Raw genomic sequence first — 22,983 nt, 5'->3', positions numbered from 1 at the left:
AGTTAGGGGTTAAAAAAATTGCATCTACAGCCTGCCAGCGAACGATCGCCGCTGGCAGGCTGTAGATCCAGTCTCTTACCTTCCGATCCTGTGAACGTGCGCGCCTGTGTGCGCGCGTTCACAGGAAATCTCGCCTCTCCCGAGATGACGCACGGATGTGTCCAGTTATGCGGTCCTGGAGCGGTTAAAGGGGTTGTCTCATCACAGAAAATGGGAGCATATCGCTAGGAAATGCCCCCATTGTCTTATAGGTGCGGGTCCCGCACCTATATCTGGAACGGATCCCCGCAAGGTGGTGGCTGGGGGGACTCTGGTCTGGCCATCACCAAGCACGCTCCCCATAGAAGTGAATGGGAGCGCAGAGCTCCCATTTACTTCTATGGGCCCGACGGAAATAGCCGAGGCAGCAGTCGGCTGTTTTCGACAGCCCCATAGAAAATTAATTGAGGGCGGCTGCACATGCACAGTGCGCCCTCCGGCACTTTCAGGGCTACATTCTCGATGGTAACGGAAGTGGAACCAGCACCTATAAAAGACAATGGCGGCATATCCTAGCGATTTGCACCCATTGTCTGTGATGAGACAACCCCTAGAAGTTGTCCATGATTTTGAAACCGATGGCCATCAATATGAGATCAGTGGAGGTCCAACACTGCGCAGCTCTGCCAATCAGCTGTTTGTTTGCATCTCCGACACTGGAAATCGGCTCCAGATCTACACAGCTCCATGCACTGTGCAGTGAACGGAGCTGGTAACCAAAGCACTGCTCCCATACAATTCAATGGGATTAGTGCTGCAGTTATCAGCTCAGTCCACTACATGGAGATGTGCAGTACCGACACCGCCTTCTGGTGTTGGATCTATAAGGAAACAACTGATTGGCAGCTGTCAGACTATTGCAAATCTGATATTGATGACCTGTCCTTAGAATAGGCCATCAATATTAAAATCATGGACAACCCCTCTAAGGGGAAGGTTAAACACCTTTGTTTTATAAAGAACTGATTTTTTTAAAACTATACTAGGGGTTTATAAAGGGATGTTATCACCATTGTATTGTTATCAATTTTCAATTCTATTCTATCTTTTGCATTCCACTTCTAGGGTGGGGACACCCTTTGTGAACTACCCTGCATCTACATGATGGGTAAAGTACTCCAGCATTGCTACTTTTTACAAACCCATATGTAATGTACTGCTCGTGGCCCATTTCCCTGGAATGAGAATGGCATCTGATCTCATTTTACCACCGCTACTATCACTCTGTCAGTACCATCATTCCCATTACAAATTCCTTTACTATTTATACTATTTCTAAGTCATCTTTACATCCATAGTAAAATACTACAGAGAGGCGGCACCCACATCATGGTGCTCGCTCACTCAGCTGTTTCTCAATGTCTCATGAGTAGAATGGAAAGTGACAAGGAATTTCAGCCACCTCAACATCTTCCAACAGGGGGACACAGGACACCGAAAGCAGTGCGTAGCCCTGCGAGGCATCTTGTCACCCAAAAACTAAAATCATCATGGTGACTATTAATTCCCTATTTCATTTTCCTACAGTGCAACTACATCATCTAGTGGCAATGGAAGGACACAGCGATGATCTATCTTTGTGGAAATTCATAGACCGTGTAATCAATGGGCATTTCAGATAACCAGACACAACTTAGTGATTTTAGTATGCATTAAAGGGGTTTTCTGGGTTCAGGATACTGGTTTCCTATCCACAGTATAGGCCCTCAGATGAACGAGCAACGGCCTCCAGACACCCCCATTGGTCAGCTGTATGAAGGGGTTGCGTCGCTCGTGTGAGCTCTGTGTCCACTTCATTGTTTGCATGGGGCTGCCTGCACACCACCTACTTAGTAGAGATGGTGCAGGATATTGCATCTTCTTCCTGTTCATGTGAACCGGACAAAGCTCCAAAATCCTGCCCCAACACTACCAAGCAGACGATGTGTTGACAGATGGCCCCATGTAATGAAGGGTATTTTCTATAAAAGGACCCTATCTGGGAAGGGTTTATTACACAAACACTACTGCCTATCTGGCTACTAACCACTCTTGTCCCAGACTAAGGCCTCTTGCACACTGCCGTGTTTCACGGCTGTATGCGGGCCGTGGAACCGCGGCCTGGATCCCTCCTGAGAGCAGGAGCGCACGGCGTCACTGGTTGCTATGACGCCATGCGCTCCCTGCTGCCGCCGCTATACAGCAATACGCTGGTATGATCTATACCAGTGTATTACTGTACTGTGCCGGCAGCAGGGAGCGCACGGCGTCATAGCAACCAGTGACGCCGTGCGCTCCTGCTCTCAGGAGGGATCCAGGCCGCGGTTCCACGGCCTGCATACGGCCGTGAAACACGGCAGTGTGCAAGAGGCCTAAGGCTTCTTTCACACTTGTGTTGTCCGGATCCGGCATGTACTCCACTTGCCGGAATTACAAGTCGGATCCGGAAAAACGCAAGTGTACTGAAAGCATTTGAAGACGGATCCGTCTTCAAAATGCTTTCAGTGTTACTATGGCAGCCAGGACGCTATTAAAGTCCTGGTTGCCATAGTAGTAGTGGGGAGCGGGGGAGCGGTATACTTACCGTCCGTGCGGCCCCCGGGGCGCTGCAGAATGACGTCAGAGTGCCCCATGCGCATGGATGACGTGCCATGCGAACACGTCATCCATGCTCCTGGGGCGCCCTGACGTCACTCTGGAGCGCCCCGGGAGCCGCACGGATGGTAAGTATGCTGCTCCCCACTACACTTTACCATGGCTGCCAGGACTTTAGCGTCCCGGCAGCCATGGTAACCACTCTAAAAAAGCTAAACGTCGGATCCGGCAATGCGCCAAAACGACGTTTAGCTTAAGGCCGGATCCGGATCAATGCCTTTCAATGGGCATTCATTCCGGATCCGACCTTGCGGCAAGTCTTCAGGATTTTTGGCCGGAGCAAAAAGCGCAGCATGCTGCGGTATTTTCTCCGGCCAAAAAACGTTTCGTTCCGAAACTGAATACATCCTGAACGGATTTCACTCCATTCAGAATGCATTAGGATAAAACTGATCAGGATTCTTCCGGCATAGAGCCCCGACGACGGAACTCTATGCCGGAAGAAAAGAACGCAGGTGTGAAAGAGCCCTAATAAAACATAACTTTTACTTTATTTTTAAAACTATTCTGGCTTCATCAGGGGTATCGGGCAGTCTGCCTGATACCCCTGATGAAGCCAGAATAGCTGGCGAAACACCCCAGTTATGGGGGCCAAGTAGACATCAGGCGCAGCATAGTATTCTGTTCATACAGCTGGGATGGTGACGTGTGGTTGAGCGGTGTCCGTGCACTCCCGCCTACCTATACACCTTACTGACCCTTCATTTACAGCATCTCTCATGGGGAACAGCGTCTTTAACCCTTTAGGTAGCTCACAAAATAAAAAAGTAAAAGTTATGTTTTAATAGTCTGGGATAAGAGTGGTTAGTAGCCGGATAGGCAGTAGTGTGTGTATGTAATGAAGGCAGCACAGCTGTAGCTGCGAGAGTTGGGCTCCCAGTAAACGGATATTGAAGGCCTATTGGCACAAATCAATAACAATGTTTGCCTGAACTGATTTGTGCCAAATAGAACTTACGCCATAATTGTGGCATAAATATGGGTTACTGTATGTTTATATTGTAGCCGTCTTATCTTCTCTGGGGGCTTCCATATTGCACACCACACTTCTTGCAGGCATTTACTGTATACACACTGCACGAGAACGGACAGCAGAGTTTTAGTTCACGAAGCTGCACTGTCTGAACGTGGAATAATTGCATTACCTTGAATCTTGCTCTTCTTCAGGGGACTCATCACCTACAACAAATAAGTCAGCTGCAGTCAATACATCTCTAGACCAAACATCTGTAAGATAAAACCTAAAAATACAGCGTATTCCCTAGAGAGCGGTGGCCCCCATGGCATCTCCTGTAAACAGTCCTACAGTCATCAGGCAGCGTGTACTGAACTGTGACCTGGCCCCTTTCAGTAAACGGGAACATCACCTACATTAAAATGCTTAGAATTCGTTAGAGATGATACAGTATCTTATTACCTGAAGAGCTGAATGGGAATTTGGAATCCCTTCACAACATACCTGCACATAGGTTTAAAAACATGGCTAATTTTTTCCAGAAACAGTGCCACACTTGTTCACAGGTTGTGTGTAGTACTGCAACTTAGCACTATTCACTTCAATGGAGTTGAGCTGCAATATTAGACATAACCTATGGAAAGGTGAGACAGTGTTCCTGGATGAAAGCAGCCATATAAAAGTAGATTTTAGTACTTACCGTAAAATCTGTTTCTCTCCTGTTCACAGGCTTCACCATGGGTATAGTTTGTTGCCACTAGGAGGCGACACTAAGCACAAAAGGTGTGAGCACCTCCCTTCAGCTATACCCTTCCTACAGGGAATAAGCTAAATCAGTTAGTGCAAAAGCAGCAGGAGGAGTAAGACAAAAACAGGAAAACCAAACTATGTACAAACCCAGAATCACATAGGCCAGACAAGGCCCGTAAACGAGAGAACGGGTGGAAGCTGCGTCCCCCAATGAACGGAAGAGAAACAGATTTTGTGGCAAGTACAAAAATCTAGTTTTCTCATCCGTATCATTGGGGGACACAGGCTTGATCATGGGACTTACAAAGCAGCCCCAAGGGTGGGGATAAACAAAAAAAAAAACCCAGCCAGCGAACCGCCGTCTGCAAAACTCTACGCCCCAGAGAAGCGTCAGAAGATGCAAAGGTGTGTACTCTGTAAAATTTGGAAAAGGTGTGCAAAGATGACCAGGTAGCCACCTTGCATACCTGAAGGGCCGAAGCCCCATGATGCACCGCCCAAGAGGCCCCTACTGCCCAAGCAGAATGAGCAGTAACCCGAAAGGGTGGGAATCAGTCACCAACTCGGTACGCACATTGGCCAAACGACTCCATCAGGAAATGGAAGCTTAGACGCAGTCAGCACTCGTCTCAGCCCCTCTGGAATGACAAGCAGGGAATCTGTCCGTCGAAAAGATGACGTCTGGGACAGATAGATGAGAATGGCTCGTACCAAATTCAGAATGTGGAGTGACTGCTCACAAGGATGAGACTGGTCAGGACAAAATGAAGAGAGAATAATCTCTTCATTGAGATGGAATGCCGACACAACCTTCGGAAGGAAGGACTGAACAGGGCGAAAGACTACTTTGGCCTGATGGAGGATCAGGAAAGGCGACTGTCAGGAAAGAGCCGCGAGTGCCAACACCCCCTACGGATGGAAGTGACCGCCACTAAAATGGCCACCTTGTAGGGCAGGAAACGAAGACGATGGCTTTCTGGCCCGAATCATGGTCTGGACAACAGCATCCGAGAAACCCCAAGCCCTTAGTACGGCGGCTTCAACAGCCATACCGTTAAACGTAGCGACCCTAAACTCAGGTGGTAGATCGGTCCCTGCAAAAAGAGGTCCTCCTGAAGAGGAAGACGCCAGGGTTCGCCGGCAAGGAGAGTGACAAGAGATGCGTGCCACACTCTGAGTGGCCAATTGGGGGCCACGAGAATGACGGGCAGACCTTCGGACCCGGAATGAGAGGAAGAGGAGGGAACACGTAAGGAAAAGTAAACTGACTCCACGGAATCACTATGACGTCGCACGCCAGGGCCATGGGATCCCTGGACCGCACGACGAAGTTCTAGTCCTTGCGGTTGGAGCGGGAGGCCCTGAGATTCATGTGATGAGATGAGAACTGCCGACAGCGCCGGAATATGGCTCTCCACCGAGCAGAGAATCAGAGCTGTTTTCTACATGGCTGCCGGGCTCCGGGTGCCGCCCTGGTGATTAAGGTGCGCCACAGCCGTGGAGTTGACGGAAGGAACTCGAACTGGACGTCCCTGGAGATGGTCTGTTCAATGTAGCAGAGAGACTAATCGCTCTTAATTCCAGAATGTTGCTATAAACTGATAGATTTCCCAACACTCCCCCTCAAACTCCGGAGGCTTGCATCCATTGTCAGCACCGTCCAACGGAGAGGAAGGGAAAAGCGGCCCGACGTCAGTATTGGGGACACCAACCACCACCTGAGGGTCAGGTGGGTCCGGCAGAGAGACGTATGGGCCGATCCAGGGAGGCTGGGGAACAGTCTCAATTGGTAAGAATGGCTCGCTGAAGAGTCCTGGTATGGAACGGAGCATAGGGAACTGCTTCGAAGGCAGAGACCATGTGACCCAGAGCCTGCATGCAATGACGAATGGGAAGAGGACAGGGCCGCAACAAGGATAGAATCCGAAAACGGAGAGTGGATAAAGACAGGACTTTGGTCGATTCAGGATCCATCCGAAGTATTCCAGGGTGTCCAGGGCCATGCGTAGGCTGTCCGCTGTTGCCCAGAATAACAGACCCTTTATCAGAATATCGTCTAAGGCTACTTTCACACTTGCGGCAGGACGGATCCGAAAGGCTGTTCACCCTGTCGGATCCGTCCTTCCACTATTTCGCCGTGACGGCGGACCGCCGCTCCAGCCCATTAACTATAATGGGGACAGGGCGGAGCTCCGGCGCAGTACGGCAGTTCCCGGTGAGAGGCCGCCGGACTCTCAGGAACAGATCTCAGGAACTCTATCCAGAAGTGGCGGATCAAAAGGAAGCGATTGAGTGCCTTGAGGTCCAGAATGGGTCAGAACATCCCCTCCTTTTTGGGGATCACAAAGAGATTGGAGTAGAACCTGTGAAAACGGTCTTGCGCAGGAACCGGGACAATCACTACCTGCCAGCTTGTAACCCTCTGCGATTACCTCTCTCAGCCAAGCATCCGAGACGTGAGCCAGCCAAACATGCCGAAACAGATGAAGCCGGCCGCCCACCTGATCGGAGGGTGCTAGAAGCTGCACGTCATGTAGAGGAGGTCTTGGGGTTATAGAACTTGGAGCCCTGTTGACGGGGATGCCAGGAAGGGTAAGGTTTAAAGGAAGACTTGGGCTTCTGATCCGGGGCAGACTTGTCTGTTGGCCGCTTGGGGCTAGTGGTATGGGAAATGTCCTGTTTCATCCTTGACAGGGAGCGCGCCCACTCCGGCTCTACCATAGGCTGGGCAGTAGGGGCGACTGGGTCAGGGGCAGAGCCACTTGACAGTGGAGCAGAGGGGATCCGACTCACTGGATGGAAATTTTGAGCGACAAGACGCACAAGCAAAATAGTGCACCGAAGTGACCGCCTGCTTTGGGGCCTGGGCTCGGACATAATGAGAGCACTGTAGTGACAGGAAGGATGAGGGGAGTAGTTTAAACCCTGTAAGTAGGGGAGACAGAGCTTACACAGCCTGTGGCCCTCAATGCAGCTTGTCCGGAGGTGCCTTGCCAGAGTCCCGCCGCAGGCGCATTTAAAACAGAATGTGGGCGGAGGCAGAAAACAGCGCCAAGATTCGTCCCAGGATACAGCTGAAGGAGGGAGGAACTTCATGCCCCGCCCCCAAAATGGAGTTATGGAGTTAGTCCCCATCGAAACTGCAGGCAAGTGCAGGCCCGACTCTCTGCCGTCCCTGCCAAAGAGGCCTGCGTGCTTTGTGCTTAGTGTCCGCCCCCTAGTGGCAACAACTATATCCATGGTCAAGTCCGTGTCCCCTAATGATACGGATGAGAAAGTCCTTTTAAGAGTGTCCTTAATTCCTCATCAAAATTAGTTGTACACCACTCGAACATTAACATTCAATTCAGCCATTAAAATAATTATGTTTCAGTGAAGTCTGAACAACAGCCAATACATTAAGCCTTAGGCTCGTTTCACACGAATGAGTTCAATGCATTGAACTCGCAGAGTGAGTACGCAGCAGCTCCTGTCCTGACCTCCCTAGCACTGAGGGGGTCAGCATAGCATTATATTGATGCTATGTAACCCTTATTGGTTAACAGCATTATATCAGCGAGAATTCTGTGCGGGTGCAATGCGTGTGGTGAACCCATTGCACCCGCACTGAATCCGGACCCATTCACTTCAATAGGGCTGTGCAGATGAGCAGTGATTTTCATGCATCACTTGTGCGTTGCGGGGAAAATCGCAGCATGTTCTATATTCTGCGTTTTTTCACACAACACAGGCCCCATAGAAATGAATGGGGCTGCGTGAAAATCGCATCCGCATGTTGTTGTTTTTTTCACGCATGGTTGCTAGGAGATGATGTTAGTAAATTGATTTTATAACCTGGTTATAAAAGGGAAAATAATAGCATTCTTAATACAGAATGCTTAGTAAAATATGTTGCTTGAGGGGTTAAAAAAAGAAAAAACAATGAACTCACCTCATCCACTTGATCGCGCAGCCGGCATCATCTTCTTTCAGGACCTGCAAAAGGACCTTTGATGATGTAATCGCGCTCACCACATGGTGACGTCAGCGCAGGTCCTGCTGAATGAAGATAGAAGGATCTTCTATCTTCATTCAGCAGGAAGTGTGCTGACGTCACCACGTGGTGAGCGCGATTACGTCATCAAATGTCCTTTTGCAGGTCCTGAAAGAAGAATGAAGAAGACGATGCCGACTGCGTGATCAAGTGGATGAGGTGAGTTAATAGTTTTTATTTTTTTTAATCCCTCAATCGACATTTTAGTAAGCATTCTGTATTAAGAATGCTATTATTTTCCCTTATAACTATGTTATAAGGGGAAAATAATAAAATCAGAACACCGAACCCAAACCCGAACTTCATTGAAGAAGTCCGGGTTTGGGTCCGGGTACCACATTCAGTTTTTTATCAGTTGCGAGCAAAACACATTGCTCCTGTGCGATAAAAACTGAACGACGCAATGGAATCAGTCAAAACTGACTGAAATTGTGTGTGCACTCGCGTGGGGTTTCCCGCAATGCACCAGGGACGCATCCGAAGCAAATCCAGGACGACCGTCTGAAAGAGGCCTAAAGGTTAGATAGCATCATAAATCAATATAATGCTGTGAAATCTTGTCAGTGCTCGCCAACGTTGAACTTGCTCGTGTCGAATGAGAATTCTAGTTCCCAAAAGGGTAGTCATCCAGATTACTTAGGCTACTTTAACACTAGCGGCACGGACCTCCAGCAGGCTGTTCCATTGAGTGAGCAGCCTGCCGGATCCATCCTGCCGCTAGTGACAGTGTGACTCCGGACTGCCGCACCGTCCCCACAGGTGCGGCAGTCCGGGGGCACACAGTCACTAGCAGCAGGATGGATCCGGCAGGCCGTTCACCCGACGGAACAGCCTGCTGGAGGTCCGTGCCGCTAGTGTGAAAGTAGCCTTAGACTCCAGAACAGCAGATCTGCACTATCCAACATTACTGGAGCTAGGGTTGTATTACCGTATAAGGGGCAGACTTACCAGTCACAAGTAAGTCTGCCCCTTATGCATATAAGACAGCTGTCAATATATCAACCATGTATAACCAGGAAACTGCTAGACAGAATGTTTGAAGAAAACGTTGGTAAAGAGTTGCGTGCATTACAAATCCCAGGTCACAGTGTGTAATGCTGCAGTAATCGGTGGGGAATCAGACAGCCCTAGAGCATCACAACAGGTGAAATGATGGATCACACAGAGCACATGGAATCCAAAGGTCGGGTCCTTGTAACATCTGATACATATCACTTATACCAGGGTATGTATACTGTCCCCTCTCACCTTTTATTACTTTCCACTTGTTGGTGTTCTTGAACTCTTCCATGCGCTTGATCTCCTCCGGACGTTCATCTACAAACTGCGCCACCTGTACCGCACAAGAAGAATGTCGTCAGACAACAAATTATGGATTGAATATATTAAATGATACCTACTACTAGTCAAACCAGAAGTTTTGATCAACAGGGGTCTGGGTGTTTAAAGGCTATGTACACATTTGGGGGCATTTTATTTATTTATTTTTTATTAGTGCATTGTACTCATTTTGAGCTAAAATACATTGATTACTTATCGGTAATCCGTTTTCTTTGAGCCCATGACAGCACCTGGTAGAGATCCTCCCCCTGTCTGGACAGGAAATAGGAACTTCCCAGATCTTTAAAAGGGTCCCCCCATACTCCATTCCTCAGTTTGTGACAAGATCCATAGGACTGCAAACTTCTATATACAATGAAACCTTAACACATCAGCACCTTAAAGGGAACTTGTCACCTCCCAAAACCATTCCAAGCAGCCAGCAGTACCTGTGTGTAGCCAGCAGTGCGTTCCTGATGATGCCTTTCTTCCTGAAGGCAGATGCAGCTAAAAGTACTGAAAACGTTGTTTTAACCCCGTCCCAGCGCGCTTCTCCACACATGCTTGAAGTCAAGGGGGCAGCGGCCTCCTTGCTTCAAGTCACGGTAACCACGCCCCCTCCCTGACCCTTCGCTGTGACTGTCGGCGCTTATGCACAAGAGTTCGGCTGCCTTTGCCGAAAAGCCGGCTGTCAGTCACAGGGAAGGGGCGTGGTCACCGTGACTTGAAGCAAGGAGGCAGCTGCCCCCGTGACTTCAAGCATGTGCGGAGAATCGCGCTGTGAAGGGGATAAACCAACGTTTTCAGTACTTTTGCTGCATCTGCCTTCAGGAAGAAAGGCATCATCAGAAACATGCTGCTGGCTACACGCAGGTGCTGCTGGCGTCTTGGGATGGTTTTGGGAGGTGACAGGTTCCCTTTAAATATATGTCTGCAAGCATATTTCTCTTTAAGATTACTTTTACATACACACACAAAGAGTAATCAATGTATTTCCATTACCCCCCATGACAGCACCTGTGAGAGATTAGACTAGATAAATCTTAGGGTGGGACCACCTCCTGCAAGACTTTCCTCCCGAAGGCCAAGTCTTGAGCAGATGATAGATCCAATCCGTAATGTTTGCAAAAGGTGTTTGGAGAGCTCCAGGTAGCAGCTCTACAAATTTGGTCAATGGTGGCACAGCCTTTCTCTGCCCAGGAAGAAGCTACAGCCCTCGTGGAATGAGCCGTGAACCCCGTAGGAACCTGGAGACCTGCTGAAGAATAGGCTAAACCTACTGTTCTCATTATCCATCTAGCTATAGTACGACTTGTAACTTTCAGATTCCTGTTTGGACCCAGACATTGAATAAACAACTGAGGTGCTTTCCTCCATTCCTTGGTTGATTCTAAGTACCTACACACACTTCTCCTTACATCTAGTATATGGAGTTTTTCCTTCCCTTAATTTTTGGGATTTTGGCAGAAGGAAGGCAAAATGATTTCCTGAGATCTATGAAAATCTGAGACCACCTTTGGGGAAAAAAGGCAGGATCCGGTCTAAATACAATCCTGGCTTCCAAAACCGAGGTATAAAGCGGGGGCAGGGGCTAGCAGGCAGACTAAGCTGAAATCTCCCCCACCCGTCTGGCTGACGCAATGGCTACCAGGAATGCTGTCTTGTAGGACAACATTTTCATGGAGATTAAATCTATAGATTTTATGGTGTTCACCGTGCAGGGAAAGTAACATGACCGTTTTATAGATCAGGTCGTTACGGACGCGGCAACACCTAATATGTGTAGTGTATTTTATTTTTATTTTTTTATTCAGTGATGTGTTTTTTTTTTATCTTTACTTTTTTCACATTTTTTGGACAATGGGCAGCGGTAACTGCGCCCAGGACCAGGCAGATCCCACAGGATCCTAGAGGACGCCGCCACCCACGCCTGCCCAGACGGACGGGGCTCAGCCTGACATTTATTCATTTTTTTGCCCCCTGTGACATGTACAGTATAGTGTTAAGCCTCTGTGGCTGATCGCTATGCTGTCACTCCTGCACAGCGCTTACATCACGCTGTGCAGGAGTCAGTACAGGCTTCACATAGAAGCCTGCACGATACAGACTGCAATCCTGCACATGCGCAATAGCATTCAGCATAGTGCGCTTGCGTGGCGAGTGAGGACGGTCGGGCAGAGCTTTCTTTTGCAGGAGGCGGTGATGTCATTCACGAGGTTCCGTCTCCTGCTCAAGGCAGGAAGAGAAGATCGGAAGACAAGGAGACGGACTTCGCCCAAAGAACAGAAAATCCATCTGGAGGGACCAGGTGACCAGGAGGCAGATCTCGGGGAACGGCTACACTGTGGAAGGTAAGTATGTCACCAATAATCTTTACTCCACAGGTTAGAAGTTATGAGCCAAAAAAAGGTTTAGGCCGAAGAACCCTTTTAATAGAAGAATATAGCCTGGTAGACCCTTTTATGAACCTTTTAATCCAGGGATGAGCTGCCAAACCAGAGTCAAACAGAGCCCTAAGGGCTGAAACCTGAACCTTTAACGTGCTAGGTTTTAACTTTTTCTTGAGACCTTCCTGCAGAAAATGTAAAATTAATGGAATATCTGGAGGAGATGACAGATCCAGATCCGACCCAGCAAAGAGAATAAAGGTTTTCCAGATTCTCACATAAATATCAGAGGTGACCTTTTTCCTGCTGGCTAAAATAGTTTCTACTACCTGCTCTGTCAAACTCCTGGACTTAAGGAATTCCCTCTCAATATCCAGGCTGCTAAATGTAATTTCCCTATTTCGGGATGACGAAGGGGCCCCTGGAACAACAAATCCTCCCTTTCTGGAAGTACCCAGGGATCCGAAAGAGACAGCTTCCTTTACCAAGTACACCATACTCTTTTCGACCAATAGGGAACTATTAGAATTACCCTTGCCCTCCTCCCTCCTGATTTTGTGGATTACCCTGGCGGAAATGCGTAAACAGATCCTTACCCCAAGGTTGAGACAGAGCATCTATCCCCTGGGACTAATCCTGTGGGCAGGAAAAAAAAATAATGCACTTCCTGTTTTTTCTGGAGGCAAAAAGGTCTATTGATGGAGTCCCCCATAGACATACTATCTGGTCGAATACTTACTGACAAAGGCACCGTTGCCCCTGACTGATCTTGTGCCTGCGTGACAGTATTCGGAGACTTTTAGGTGCACTGCTGAAAGAGAACGCACTCTCCCTTCTAGTAACTGGAAAATCTCAAACGTCAGACCCAGTAACTGAGGTTATCTTGTCCCCCCTGCCTGTTGACATAGGCTACCGCTGTCACACTGTCTGACAGAACCCCGATATGTCGGTCTATTAGGGAGGGAAGGTATTCTTTTAAAACACAATATATCACCCTCAGCTCTCTCCGATTCTGGGACTGTTGGCCTTGTAACAGTCACCACTGACTTTGGGAAAACGCCAAAACTGAGTGAGCCTGCCACCCCTGTGTGCTGAATTCCTTTATCCTTGGCACTTCCCCTCCAGGAAGTAGGACTTTTGGGATAAGGAATCTAGCTGAATTCCTAGGAAGGTACAGCGGTAACTCGGCGTCAGATACGACCTTTCCCAGTTTACAAGCCAACCCAAGCCCATCAATATCTTTAACACTTCCTGAATTTGGGCTGCAAGGGAATCTGGAGACTGTCCTACTACCAGAAGGTCGTCTAGATACGGTATAATTATAATGTCCGATCTCCTCGTTTGTGCCATCACCTCTGCCATCAGCCTCGTGAAGATTCTCGGTGCCTGAGATATTACAAAAAGGAAAGAGCTCTGAACTGTAGGTGAGAAATTTCTGAGACGAGAGATGTATGGGCACGTGGTAATAGGCGTCGTTGATATCTATTGAAGTCATGATGCAATTGGGAAATAAATTAAGAAGAATCGATGATATTGATTCCATCCGAAATTTCTTATAAGTTAGATAGAAATTGAGGTCCTTCAGGTTTATCATTGTCCAATAGGACCTGTCCGGCTTGGGGACAAGAAAGAGGGTTGAATAAAACCCTTCTCCTATTTCTTCTGTAGGAACTGGGACTAGAACCGACTTGTCCAGATGTCTTATTTATCCTAATAACACTGACTGTTTTCGAGAATGTTGATCTAAAGCTGTAATTTTTAATGTTCTTGCTGGGAGTCTTTTGAAAGCTAAGGCTACTTTCACACTTGCGGCAGGACGGATCCGACAGGCTGTTCACCCTGTCGGATCCATCCTTCCGCTATTTCGCCGTGCCGCTGCTCCGTCCCTATTGACTATAATAGGGACGGGGGCGGAGCTCCGGCGCAGTGCGGCAGTTCGCAGTGAGAAGCCGCCGGACTAAAAAGTCAGACATGCAGGACTTCTAGTCCGGCGGCCTTTCGCCGTGCACTGCCGTGCTGCGCCAGAGCTCCGCCCCGTCCCCATTATAGTCAATGGGGACGGAGCGGCGGTCCGGCGGCACAGCGAAATAGCGGAAGGACCGATCCGACAGGGTGAACAGCCTGTCGGATCCATCCTGCCGCAAGTGTGAAAGTAGCCTAAACGATATCCTTCCTTTATTATATTTTGTTACCCAGGTACTTGATGTGATATTTTGCCAGGCTTGAAAGAACAAAGACAGTCGACCCCCCCACCTGAGACCTAGCGTCATTGCTGAGAAATGCTGGAAGACTGGGGCTTGGACTTAAACAAAAGGCCCCTTGATTTATCTTTTCTCCACTCATTGCCTTTCTTTTGGACTCTAGACTCCTCCTTTTTCTTTCTAAACCGAAATGGCTTCCTCTGCTTAGGAAAGGATGGCACAGGGAACCCCTTCTTCCCATCAGATGCCTTGTCCAATATATCATCTATTGTCGGGCCAAATACAAAAATTTACCTGGCAAGAAAGGGCACATAATTTGGATTTACAGACAACATCCCCGTTTCCATCCCTTCAGCCAAAGGGATCTTCTGGCCAAGTTAGACAATGCCGCTGTTCTGGCTGATAACCTTAGAGCGTCAGCTGACACATCTGAAATGAAGTCTACTGGTTTTAGCATTGTAGGTATTGCTTCCAGTAGCTGCTCCCTCGGGGCTCTGTTAGCAATGTGTGATTCTAATTACCCTAACCAGACTAAGTGACCTTGCCACCGATGTTGTAGCAATATTAGGCTTAAAAGGAGGAGGTAGACGCTTCCCAATTTTTTCTAAGATACGTGTCAGCTCTTTTATCCATCGGGTCTTTAAGGGAACCCAGATCTTCAAATGGGAGCGCTGATTTCTTATTAACTTTTGCAACTGGGGCATCTACCCTAGGAACATCCTGCTAGGCTGAGGCATCCTGATCATTAAACAGGTATTTCCTTTTGACTGATCTAGGAATAAAAAAAGTTTTTAATCAGGCTTGTTCCATTCTCGCTTTATCAACTCCTTAACACAGCCCTGAATAATGAACACTCTCGCCTTTCTCGACCTTAGACTTTCAAACATTAGCTCCTGTCTTGATCTAGTCTCTTTTTCTTCTTCTACCTCCATAGTGGACCTCACAGCTTTTAATAAAAGGTCCGTATCCTTCACTTTAAACAGTCGTTTCCCTGTAAGATCTTCAGAGAAAGAATCTGAACTTTCTATTACTCCCTCCTCCTCCGAATCTGACTCCGTATAGTCTAATTCTATCACTTGAGCCTTCCTCTGCCTAGAAGAACTAGGAAGCAATTTCTTAAACTGTTCCACCGAGGAACGGACTTCCTTCTTGACCAGATTCTGTATATTCTGGAACAAGGATGGGGATTCCTTCGCTACCACTTTATCCAGGCAGGGCTGACAACAGGCTTTGGGGTAAGATGGACTTAGCTTCTTTCTGCAAATCCCACACTCTCTGCCTTTTTTCTTGTGGGCAGCTTTCCCTAATTTATCTGTATCGATACATAGCCCACAATAAATCACCAGGAAATAGATAAAATAGTCTCCCATATAGGAGACCGTGGGGTACAATCCCTCTTACCCCCCAGGAGTACCATGCCAAGTTTGAAGTGTTGCTCCTGTCTTTCAGTGCACTGTGGTGTCTCCCCTTCCTCCCTTATGTCAATAGTGCACAAAAGGGGAACCTGGAAGGAAAAATGGCTATTTTCCCGAACTTGCCACACTGCTGCTTTTTTCCCCTTCACGATGGCTGGCCGGCGTCCCCTTTTTACAGGCCGAGCACCGCCCGACATATTTCCTCAGCCCCTTCCCTTCCCTGTCCAGCGTGGAACGCATGCGTCACATCTGGCGCGCCCGCTCAATGCGAGCCGGAAACAGGGCCTGCACTGGCGAACCAGGAGAGGATGCACCCCCCCTCCCCCCAACGGCACTTCGCGCGGCCACAGGTATGAAGCGAACGAGGTGGCCGTCAGGGATTCCACCATGGCAAAATGGATCAGAAACCGGACTTCCACAGCGGCTCCTATTGGAGTCTTATGCCGTGAGGAACCTCCACTAGGTATGTTACAAAAACCCTAGAGGCCCTGCAGCCCCCTAACAGACCTAGGAAAGATGCATCTCCCTGTCCTATGGACAGGAAACAGGAAGAAACTGAGGAATGGAGCATGGAGGACCCTTTTAAAGATCTGGGAAGTTCCGGTTTTCTTGTCCAGAATGGGGAGGATCTCTCACAGGTGCCGTCATGGGGTGTTATGGAAATATTTTTTTTAATTGGTCATTATTAAAAATATGGCGTCCTTTTTTCTGAACATAACTGACATGCTCTAGTAGCACCCTTTGGATTTTTTGTCTTTTCCGTCAGACCAGGAGCTGAGGGGCTCTTTATGCTCTCTGACACTATAAACACTCATTATAGCTCAGTCCTTATCTTACTGACAAGACTGTGGCTTAAATAAGTGTTTATGACCTCTTAGTAATTTAGAGATAAGGGTTATTAGATGACCAAGTGAAAGTAAAAAGTACAATTCACACAGCTAGACCTAGTTAACCCTTTGTGACAGAACAGCTCAATATTTTTTAATAAAGACTAACTAATAAAATGATTTTTAGCCCAAAATGTGTAAAATGCAATCATAAAACTAATTTGCCTCTGAAGGTGTACATAGCCTTTAAGGCCCCCACTGGTTGCCAACATGAAGAGGCAGAGGTACTCAGCTAAGCTGTTCACCTAAGAATCCCTACACCTCTCTCTGTTCTTGAAGAAGAGCCAATGATGGAAAATCAAAACTGGGACACCACTGCACTCTGCTGACTGATTTTGCCCCTTCGTTTTAACAATTGATGGGGAGGTCTCAGCACCTCGATCCCCACAAACCCAAACTTTTGATTCTGAAATTTGTTAAAACGATAGGTACCCTATATAATGTCTGTGATGCACCAAAACAACTCAGTATCCAATGGATTTGGAGCTGCTATGTCTACTGGAAACATTAGGTCTTCAGTGTTAACCGTGGGGGTTGGGGGATTTACCCTTAGTGTGTCCACTGAGATAAACAAGCTCTACCAGAGCTAATAGGAGGAAGCCCGAAACTTGGTTCCGTCTTCCACTCAGGTTGACATGTTTGATTACAGGGCTCCAATAAATGGCATAATATCCTAACGCTGTATATGGTTGTTTCCTCTGGGTGGAGAAGTGGCGCTCCATGACTGGGCAGCACACTGCGCACTCACCACCGGCTGGTCATCCTCCTCTTCCACCGGTTCTTCCTTTTTTATTGGGTTCTTCTTCCAGTCTTCTGCGTCATCATCAACTATCCGCATCCTAAACACAGAGAAGCAGCATTAAGCACGGCAGACCTAGACGAATGATGGCAGACTTTAGGAGCCAGGCTGATTTAAAGGGATATAACCATCAGGTAAAGCGGGAGCCAATTGCTAGGAAATGCCATCACTTTATGATCAGATCCTTTCAGAATCCCATGACCTGAGAGTAAAAGGACCAATGCAGAGCAGAGGTGAGTTTTCCTTTTACTTGAATGGAGCTGGTGTACAGTTCTCATGCACAGTGGGGTCCTGAGGCGCCACTGTGCACGGAGAACAGCGGATGCGGTGCATGGGGCGACTTCATTCGGGATGAGTGGGGCCAACAGAAGTCAGACCCCCACCGACCATAAAGATATGGCATATATTAGTGATAAGAACTTCTATCAATAAAAGTATTATTCTGGCACCCAAAAAAAGTTATATTCCTGACCCAAAAGACTTGATGCTCTGAGAACTCTCCAGCCCTGCTCCCCTAGGGTTAAAACTAGTACAAAGCGGTGAGGGGTCCTGAAGCACGTTGGGTGGAGATTTATCAAACTGGTGTAAAGGAAAACTGGCTCCAAAGGAGCTCTGAAAAATGAAAGGTGGAATCTGATTGGTTGACCATTATGTTTGTAAGAGTACTATATGGCCCTTCCTAATATTGCCTTTGCTGAAATTTGCCTTTGTCTTCTATATTTCATAAGTGATGCCCCCTTGTTTGCCAAATCTTTTGTATTGTCCACATGGAGGTACTGTCCATAAAATGGCAGCTGATGGAGGGTCATGTGACCAGGCACATCTCTGTCATCTGCGCACGGTGCAGGTGCAGTGGTTTGAATGGAAGAGACGGATGTATCTGGTGACATGACCCTCCATCAGCAGCCATTTTATACTATTTTCATTAATATTTTACACTACTCTTAGCCCGTTTAAAAAAAATAATCAGATGGACAAACCCTTTAAAAAACACTTTCATACAGCACTTTACACACTACAGTCCTGGGGGCAGCAACAAAAAGCCATGGCCAAATGCAACTGCATTGCCGTTTCCTTATATCCCCTTAGGCCTGTTTCACACTTGCGTTGTTAATTCCGGTATTCAGATCCAGCAGAGGATCTCAATACTGGAATTAAACGGATCCATTTTGACTTTGCACATCAGGAGGCATCTGTTCCGTCAGGATGCGGTTGTGTTAAAGCGGAAAAAAAAAAAACGGATCCACCACTAAATACATTAAAAGTTAATGGGTGATGGATCAGGTTTTTAGGCTCCTAAAAAAAAATAAAAAAAAAATAAAGGATCCGGCACCATTGACATAGATTGCTTTTAGTGACCGGTTTGTTCTGTTTATATGACCGGACACAGCGGTTTTGTTTCTGGTCACAAAACGAAATGCTACCGGAAAGAAAGACATCCTGAACGGATCTCTTTCCATTCAGAATGCAAGGGGACAATACGGCAAAGTTTTTTTTTTACCTGCCGGATCTCAATACCGGAAAATGACAACGCGAGTGTGAAATAGGCCTCAGGTGGTTCTAGCGTGTGAGGGGTTATCGTATTTAACACAGGATCAAGAAGGATTTGGCCACTGGGTTCTTTCTGAATGGACTGGTACTGCACATGTTGTGGCTCCAGTCATTTCTATTCTACGTCAGTCCCATATAAATGATAGAGCGGTGGACTGACGTGCACAACTGCTCCAGTCAGAGGGGGATGGGGAACGGGCTCATTCCTGGGATAACTGGGGGTCCCAGCAGTCAGACCCCTCACAATGAATCACCTGTGGATACGTCCTCCACTAACGGCCGGTTCAGCCATACACTGTCGGCAGTGGTGACCAGTTACTGCATGTCAGCAGGCACTGGGAAGTAGAGATCAGTGGGGACCAGAGAGGCGTCAAAATGGCGGCGGTGAGGATTGATGAGATAGGATTTTTTTTAAACCGTCCTGAAGCTTTTAAAGATAAATGTCACAAGAGCTGGATGAATTGTAAGCTTATTAGAACATGGCCAGAAGACAGTAACTCCCACTGGTTTCGGATAATTGCATCATAAAGCGTTTGTAAGTAATTGGTATCATCAGACTTTGATCACGTGACAAAGACCACAATGGACACTGCAAGTTAACGACTGTGAATGTGGACACGTTACGACACCCAGCATAAAGTAACTGCGGCAAGAAAGCTGCAAAAAAAAAAGAAAAAACACACCTGCTGAAATGTATTTCTTTCTAGTCCAATGGGTTTTGTAAGGGTACTTTCACACTAGCGTTTTTGTTTTCTGGTATTAAAGGGAACCTGTCACCAGGATTTTGGGTATAGAGCTGAGGACATGGGTTGCTAGATGGCCGCAAGCACATCCGCAATATCCAGTCCCCATAGCTCTGTGTGCTAAGAAAAACGATTTGATACATATGCAAATTAAACTGAGATGAGTCCTGTCCCCGACTCCTCTCACATTCAGGACTCATCTCAGGTTAATTTGCATATGTATCAAATCGTTTTATTTACACAATAAAAGCACACAGAGCTATGGGGACTGGGTATTGCGGATGTGCTAGTGGCCATCTAGAAGCCCATGTCCTCAGCTCTATACCCAAAATCCCGGTGACAGGTTCCTTTTAAGTTCTGTCCTAGGGGCTCAATACCGAAAAAAACTGATCAGTTTTATCCTAATGCATTCTGAATGGAGAGCAATCCGTTCAGGATGCATCAGTTCAGTCCCTCTTACATTTTTTGGCCAAAAATACTGAACACTTGCCAGATCTAGCATTAATTTCAATTGAAATGCATTAATGCCAGATCCGGGCCCAAGTGTTCCGGCAAAACTGATCCGTTCTTTCCGTCCGCGCATGCGCAGAGCATTAAAGGGAACCTGTCACCTCCAAAATACATTTTAAACCGACATCGTTACCTTACAGTAGCCCCCAGTGTGTTCCTAATCATGTTTTTCATTCCTCCACTGGTTGTTACTTTATAAAAATGCTGTTTTAATCTGTGTTTTCGCTATCCTCAGAGTCAGCCTGAAATCAAGGGGGCAGCGGCCTCCTCGCTTCAAGTCCAGCTAAGCCTGCCCCTTACCCCTCCTCCCTTCACTGTGATTGACATCCTGCTGTGAGGCTGGGATCGTGCAAGTCACTGCACGATCCCGACTCCGGCACTTTCTTCTCTCTGTGCATGTGCCGGGCGCACGATGGAAAAGCCAGACGCATGCGCAGAGAGAGTAAAGCGGCCGGCTGAGTGCGGGAGCAGGAGACGGGATCGCGCAGTGACAAGGAGCGCACTGCGCATGCGCGAGACTTGCACGATCCCAGCCTTACAGCAGGATGTCAATCACAGTGAAGGGAGGAAGGGTAAGAGGCGGGCTTAGCTGGACTTGAAGTAAGGAGGCCGCTGCCCCCTTGATTTCAGGCTGACTCTGAGGATAGCAAAAACACAGATTAAAACTGCGTTTTTATAAAGTATACAACAACCAGTGGAGGAATGAAAAACATGATTAGGAACACACTGGGGGCTACTGTAAGGTAATGATGTCGGTGTAAAATGTGTTTTGGAGGTGACAGGTTCCCTTTAAATCTGTGAAAAAAATAAATACCGGATCTGTTTTTCTGGATAACAACCGGAAAGACGGAACCAGTATTGCAATGCATTTGTCAGAACGGTCTGCATCCGTATCCGTCTCACAAATGCATCAGTTTGCGTCCAGATTGCCGGATCCGGAGACGGAACTGCCTGCCAGAATCCTCTGCCGCAAGTGTGACTGTAGCCCAAGTCCTAAACTGCAGCCATAGAGCGTCATAAAATCTGCTGGATGCAAGTCGCAGAGTGCACGTTTTTTAGATGCAGTCTGCATAAGCCCTTGAATCTGGACGACCGTCCAGATCAACCTGAGATAAAAAATAAACAAAAAAAAACACACACACACAACAGGTAGATACTTACCTGCGGGATGTGACACTCTGATTCTCCCACCTGACCTCTATTTACCTGGTGTCATGTCATCATCATGTGACTGCTGCAGCCAATCACTGGCCTCAGCGGTGCACCCGAAGGTCACGTGTTGTCGATGTGACTGCTCTGCTGGGTAACCACAGCAGCGCCGCAGGATCTGGCTACTGACCTGTTCTTTACAGCAGGTTATTCTGAAACTGGACAACCCCTTGAAATTATAAGTTCAAAATTCCAGCAATCATTTGGGGAGTCCCTGGTGCGGCCATCTCTCCCTGACACGTCAGAAGACAGGGGGCGCCCTCACATACAGCGATACATGACGTGGCAGCCTCAGGTGAGGCAAGGTCTGGCTGGAACTGAACTATGTGTCTGCTGGGACTTGTGGTACACCCCGTGCCGCACAATAGCCAGCTCCATCACTGGGGCCGAGCTCTCCCCCGTCTTACCCCTTCCCCTCCGACTTCTTCTTCCTCTTTTTCTTCCTCTTGGCAGGTCCATCGTCTCCACTCCCTGGATCCAGATAGCGCTTCAAGTATTCGGCTTTAGAGATGCCCTGCGCCGTACTTGCGGGCGCAGCCATGTTACCAGTGGCGGAAGTTCAAGTTTTTTACAACCACTTCCGGGTTAGTAATGGGGGGGGGGGGGGAATCTGAATTTCCGGGAGAGCAAGCGTCTATGCGCGTGCTATGGGAAGTGATGACGTCACAGCGTAGGATCGGCGCGGAGGACTGTTCCATTAGAAGGGGGAGGGGTGACCGGCGGCTCCTCTGATGCTGTCGGTGGAACAGTCCGGGCTGCCATTTAGATAGTTCTCATGCTTCCAGTACAAGATGGTCACTGAATCCTTAGGAGTAGATGAATACAGAGGAGGGGTCGTACTACAACTCCCTAGTATGCTCTGACACCTCCAGGATGGCGAGAGTAGTATTTTCACTGTATACTGGAGTGCACACTGAGCTGCAGTGTAAAGCATGGGGGAACAGGGTCGTAGCTAGAAGTGACTGGGCCCCACAGCAAATTTTAGTATCCCCACACACACACACACACACACTTCACAACTCCCTCCTCCTGTGTAAACCCACTCCTTTGGCTAGTCACCATCTATATATATATATATATACACACACACATACTGTCTGTCATGTAGCGTCATTGTACATGGCTGCCTCCTCTTTCTGCCCGCTGTTCCGCCATGTACTAGTGCTTATTATGGCACAAAATAAGGAGTAGTAGATGGCAGAACAGCAAGCGGACAGGGGCCGGCGGGTGCAGATAAGGGCCAGGGGCGCAGACAAGGGTCATCTGTCCACCATCTGAAGCTCAACAGAAGATGGATGTTGCAACAGGACAACGACCCAAAGCATAGAAGTAAATCAACAACAGAATGGCTTAAACAGAAGAAAATACGCCTTCTGGAGTGGCCCAGTCCTGACCTCAACCCGATTGAGATGCTGTGGCATGACCTCAAGAAAGCGATTCACACCAGACATCAAGAATATTGCTGAACTGAAACAGTTTTGTAAAGAGGAATGGTCAAGAATTACTCCTGACCGTTGTGCACGTCTGATCTGTAACTACAGGAAACGTTT

General features: G+C 47.8%; 1 protein-coding gene across 2 annotated transcripts in view; it reads right to left on the bottom strand.

Moving 5' to 3' along the window:
• The window catches only part of BUD13 (BUD13 homolog), a 47,615-nt gene extending 25,618 nt beyond the window's left edge, over positions 1 to 21,997 (bottom strand). For both annotated transcript variants that reach the window (XM_044282266.1, XM_044282267.1), the window contains exons 1-4: positions 21,841 to 21,997; positions 17,370 to 17,460; positions 9,660 to 9,744; positions 3,819 to 3,852 (exon numbers count right to left, since the gene is read on the bottom strand). In XM_044282266.1, the coding sequence (XP_044138201.1) occupies positions 3,819 to 3,852; positions 9,660 to 9,744; positions 17,370 to 17,460; positions 21,841 to 21,974 (344 nt within the window). In that variant the 5' untranslated portion in view covers positions 21,975 to 21,997. The remainder of the gene's footprint in view (positions 1 to 3,818; positions 3,853 to 9,659; positions 9,745 to 17,369; positions 17,461 to 21,840) is intronic.
• Positions 21,998 to 22,983: the final 986 nt, after the last annotated feature.

The sequence above is a fragment of the Bufo gargarizans genome, chromosome 2 (genome assembly GCF_014858855.1).
Source record: "Bufo gargarizans isolate SCDJY-AF-19 chromosome 2, ASM1485885v1, whole genome shotgun sequence".
NCBI classification, from domain to species: Eukaryota; Metazoa; Chordata; class Amphibia; order Anura; family Bufonidae; genus Bufo; species Bufo gargarizans.
Note: the sequence above shows the minus strand (reverse complement) of the source record. Positions and strands in the feature narration are given on the sequence as shown.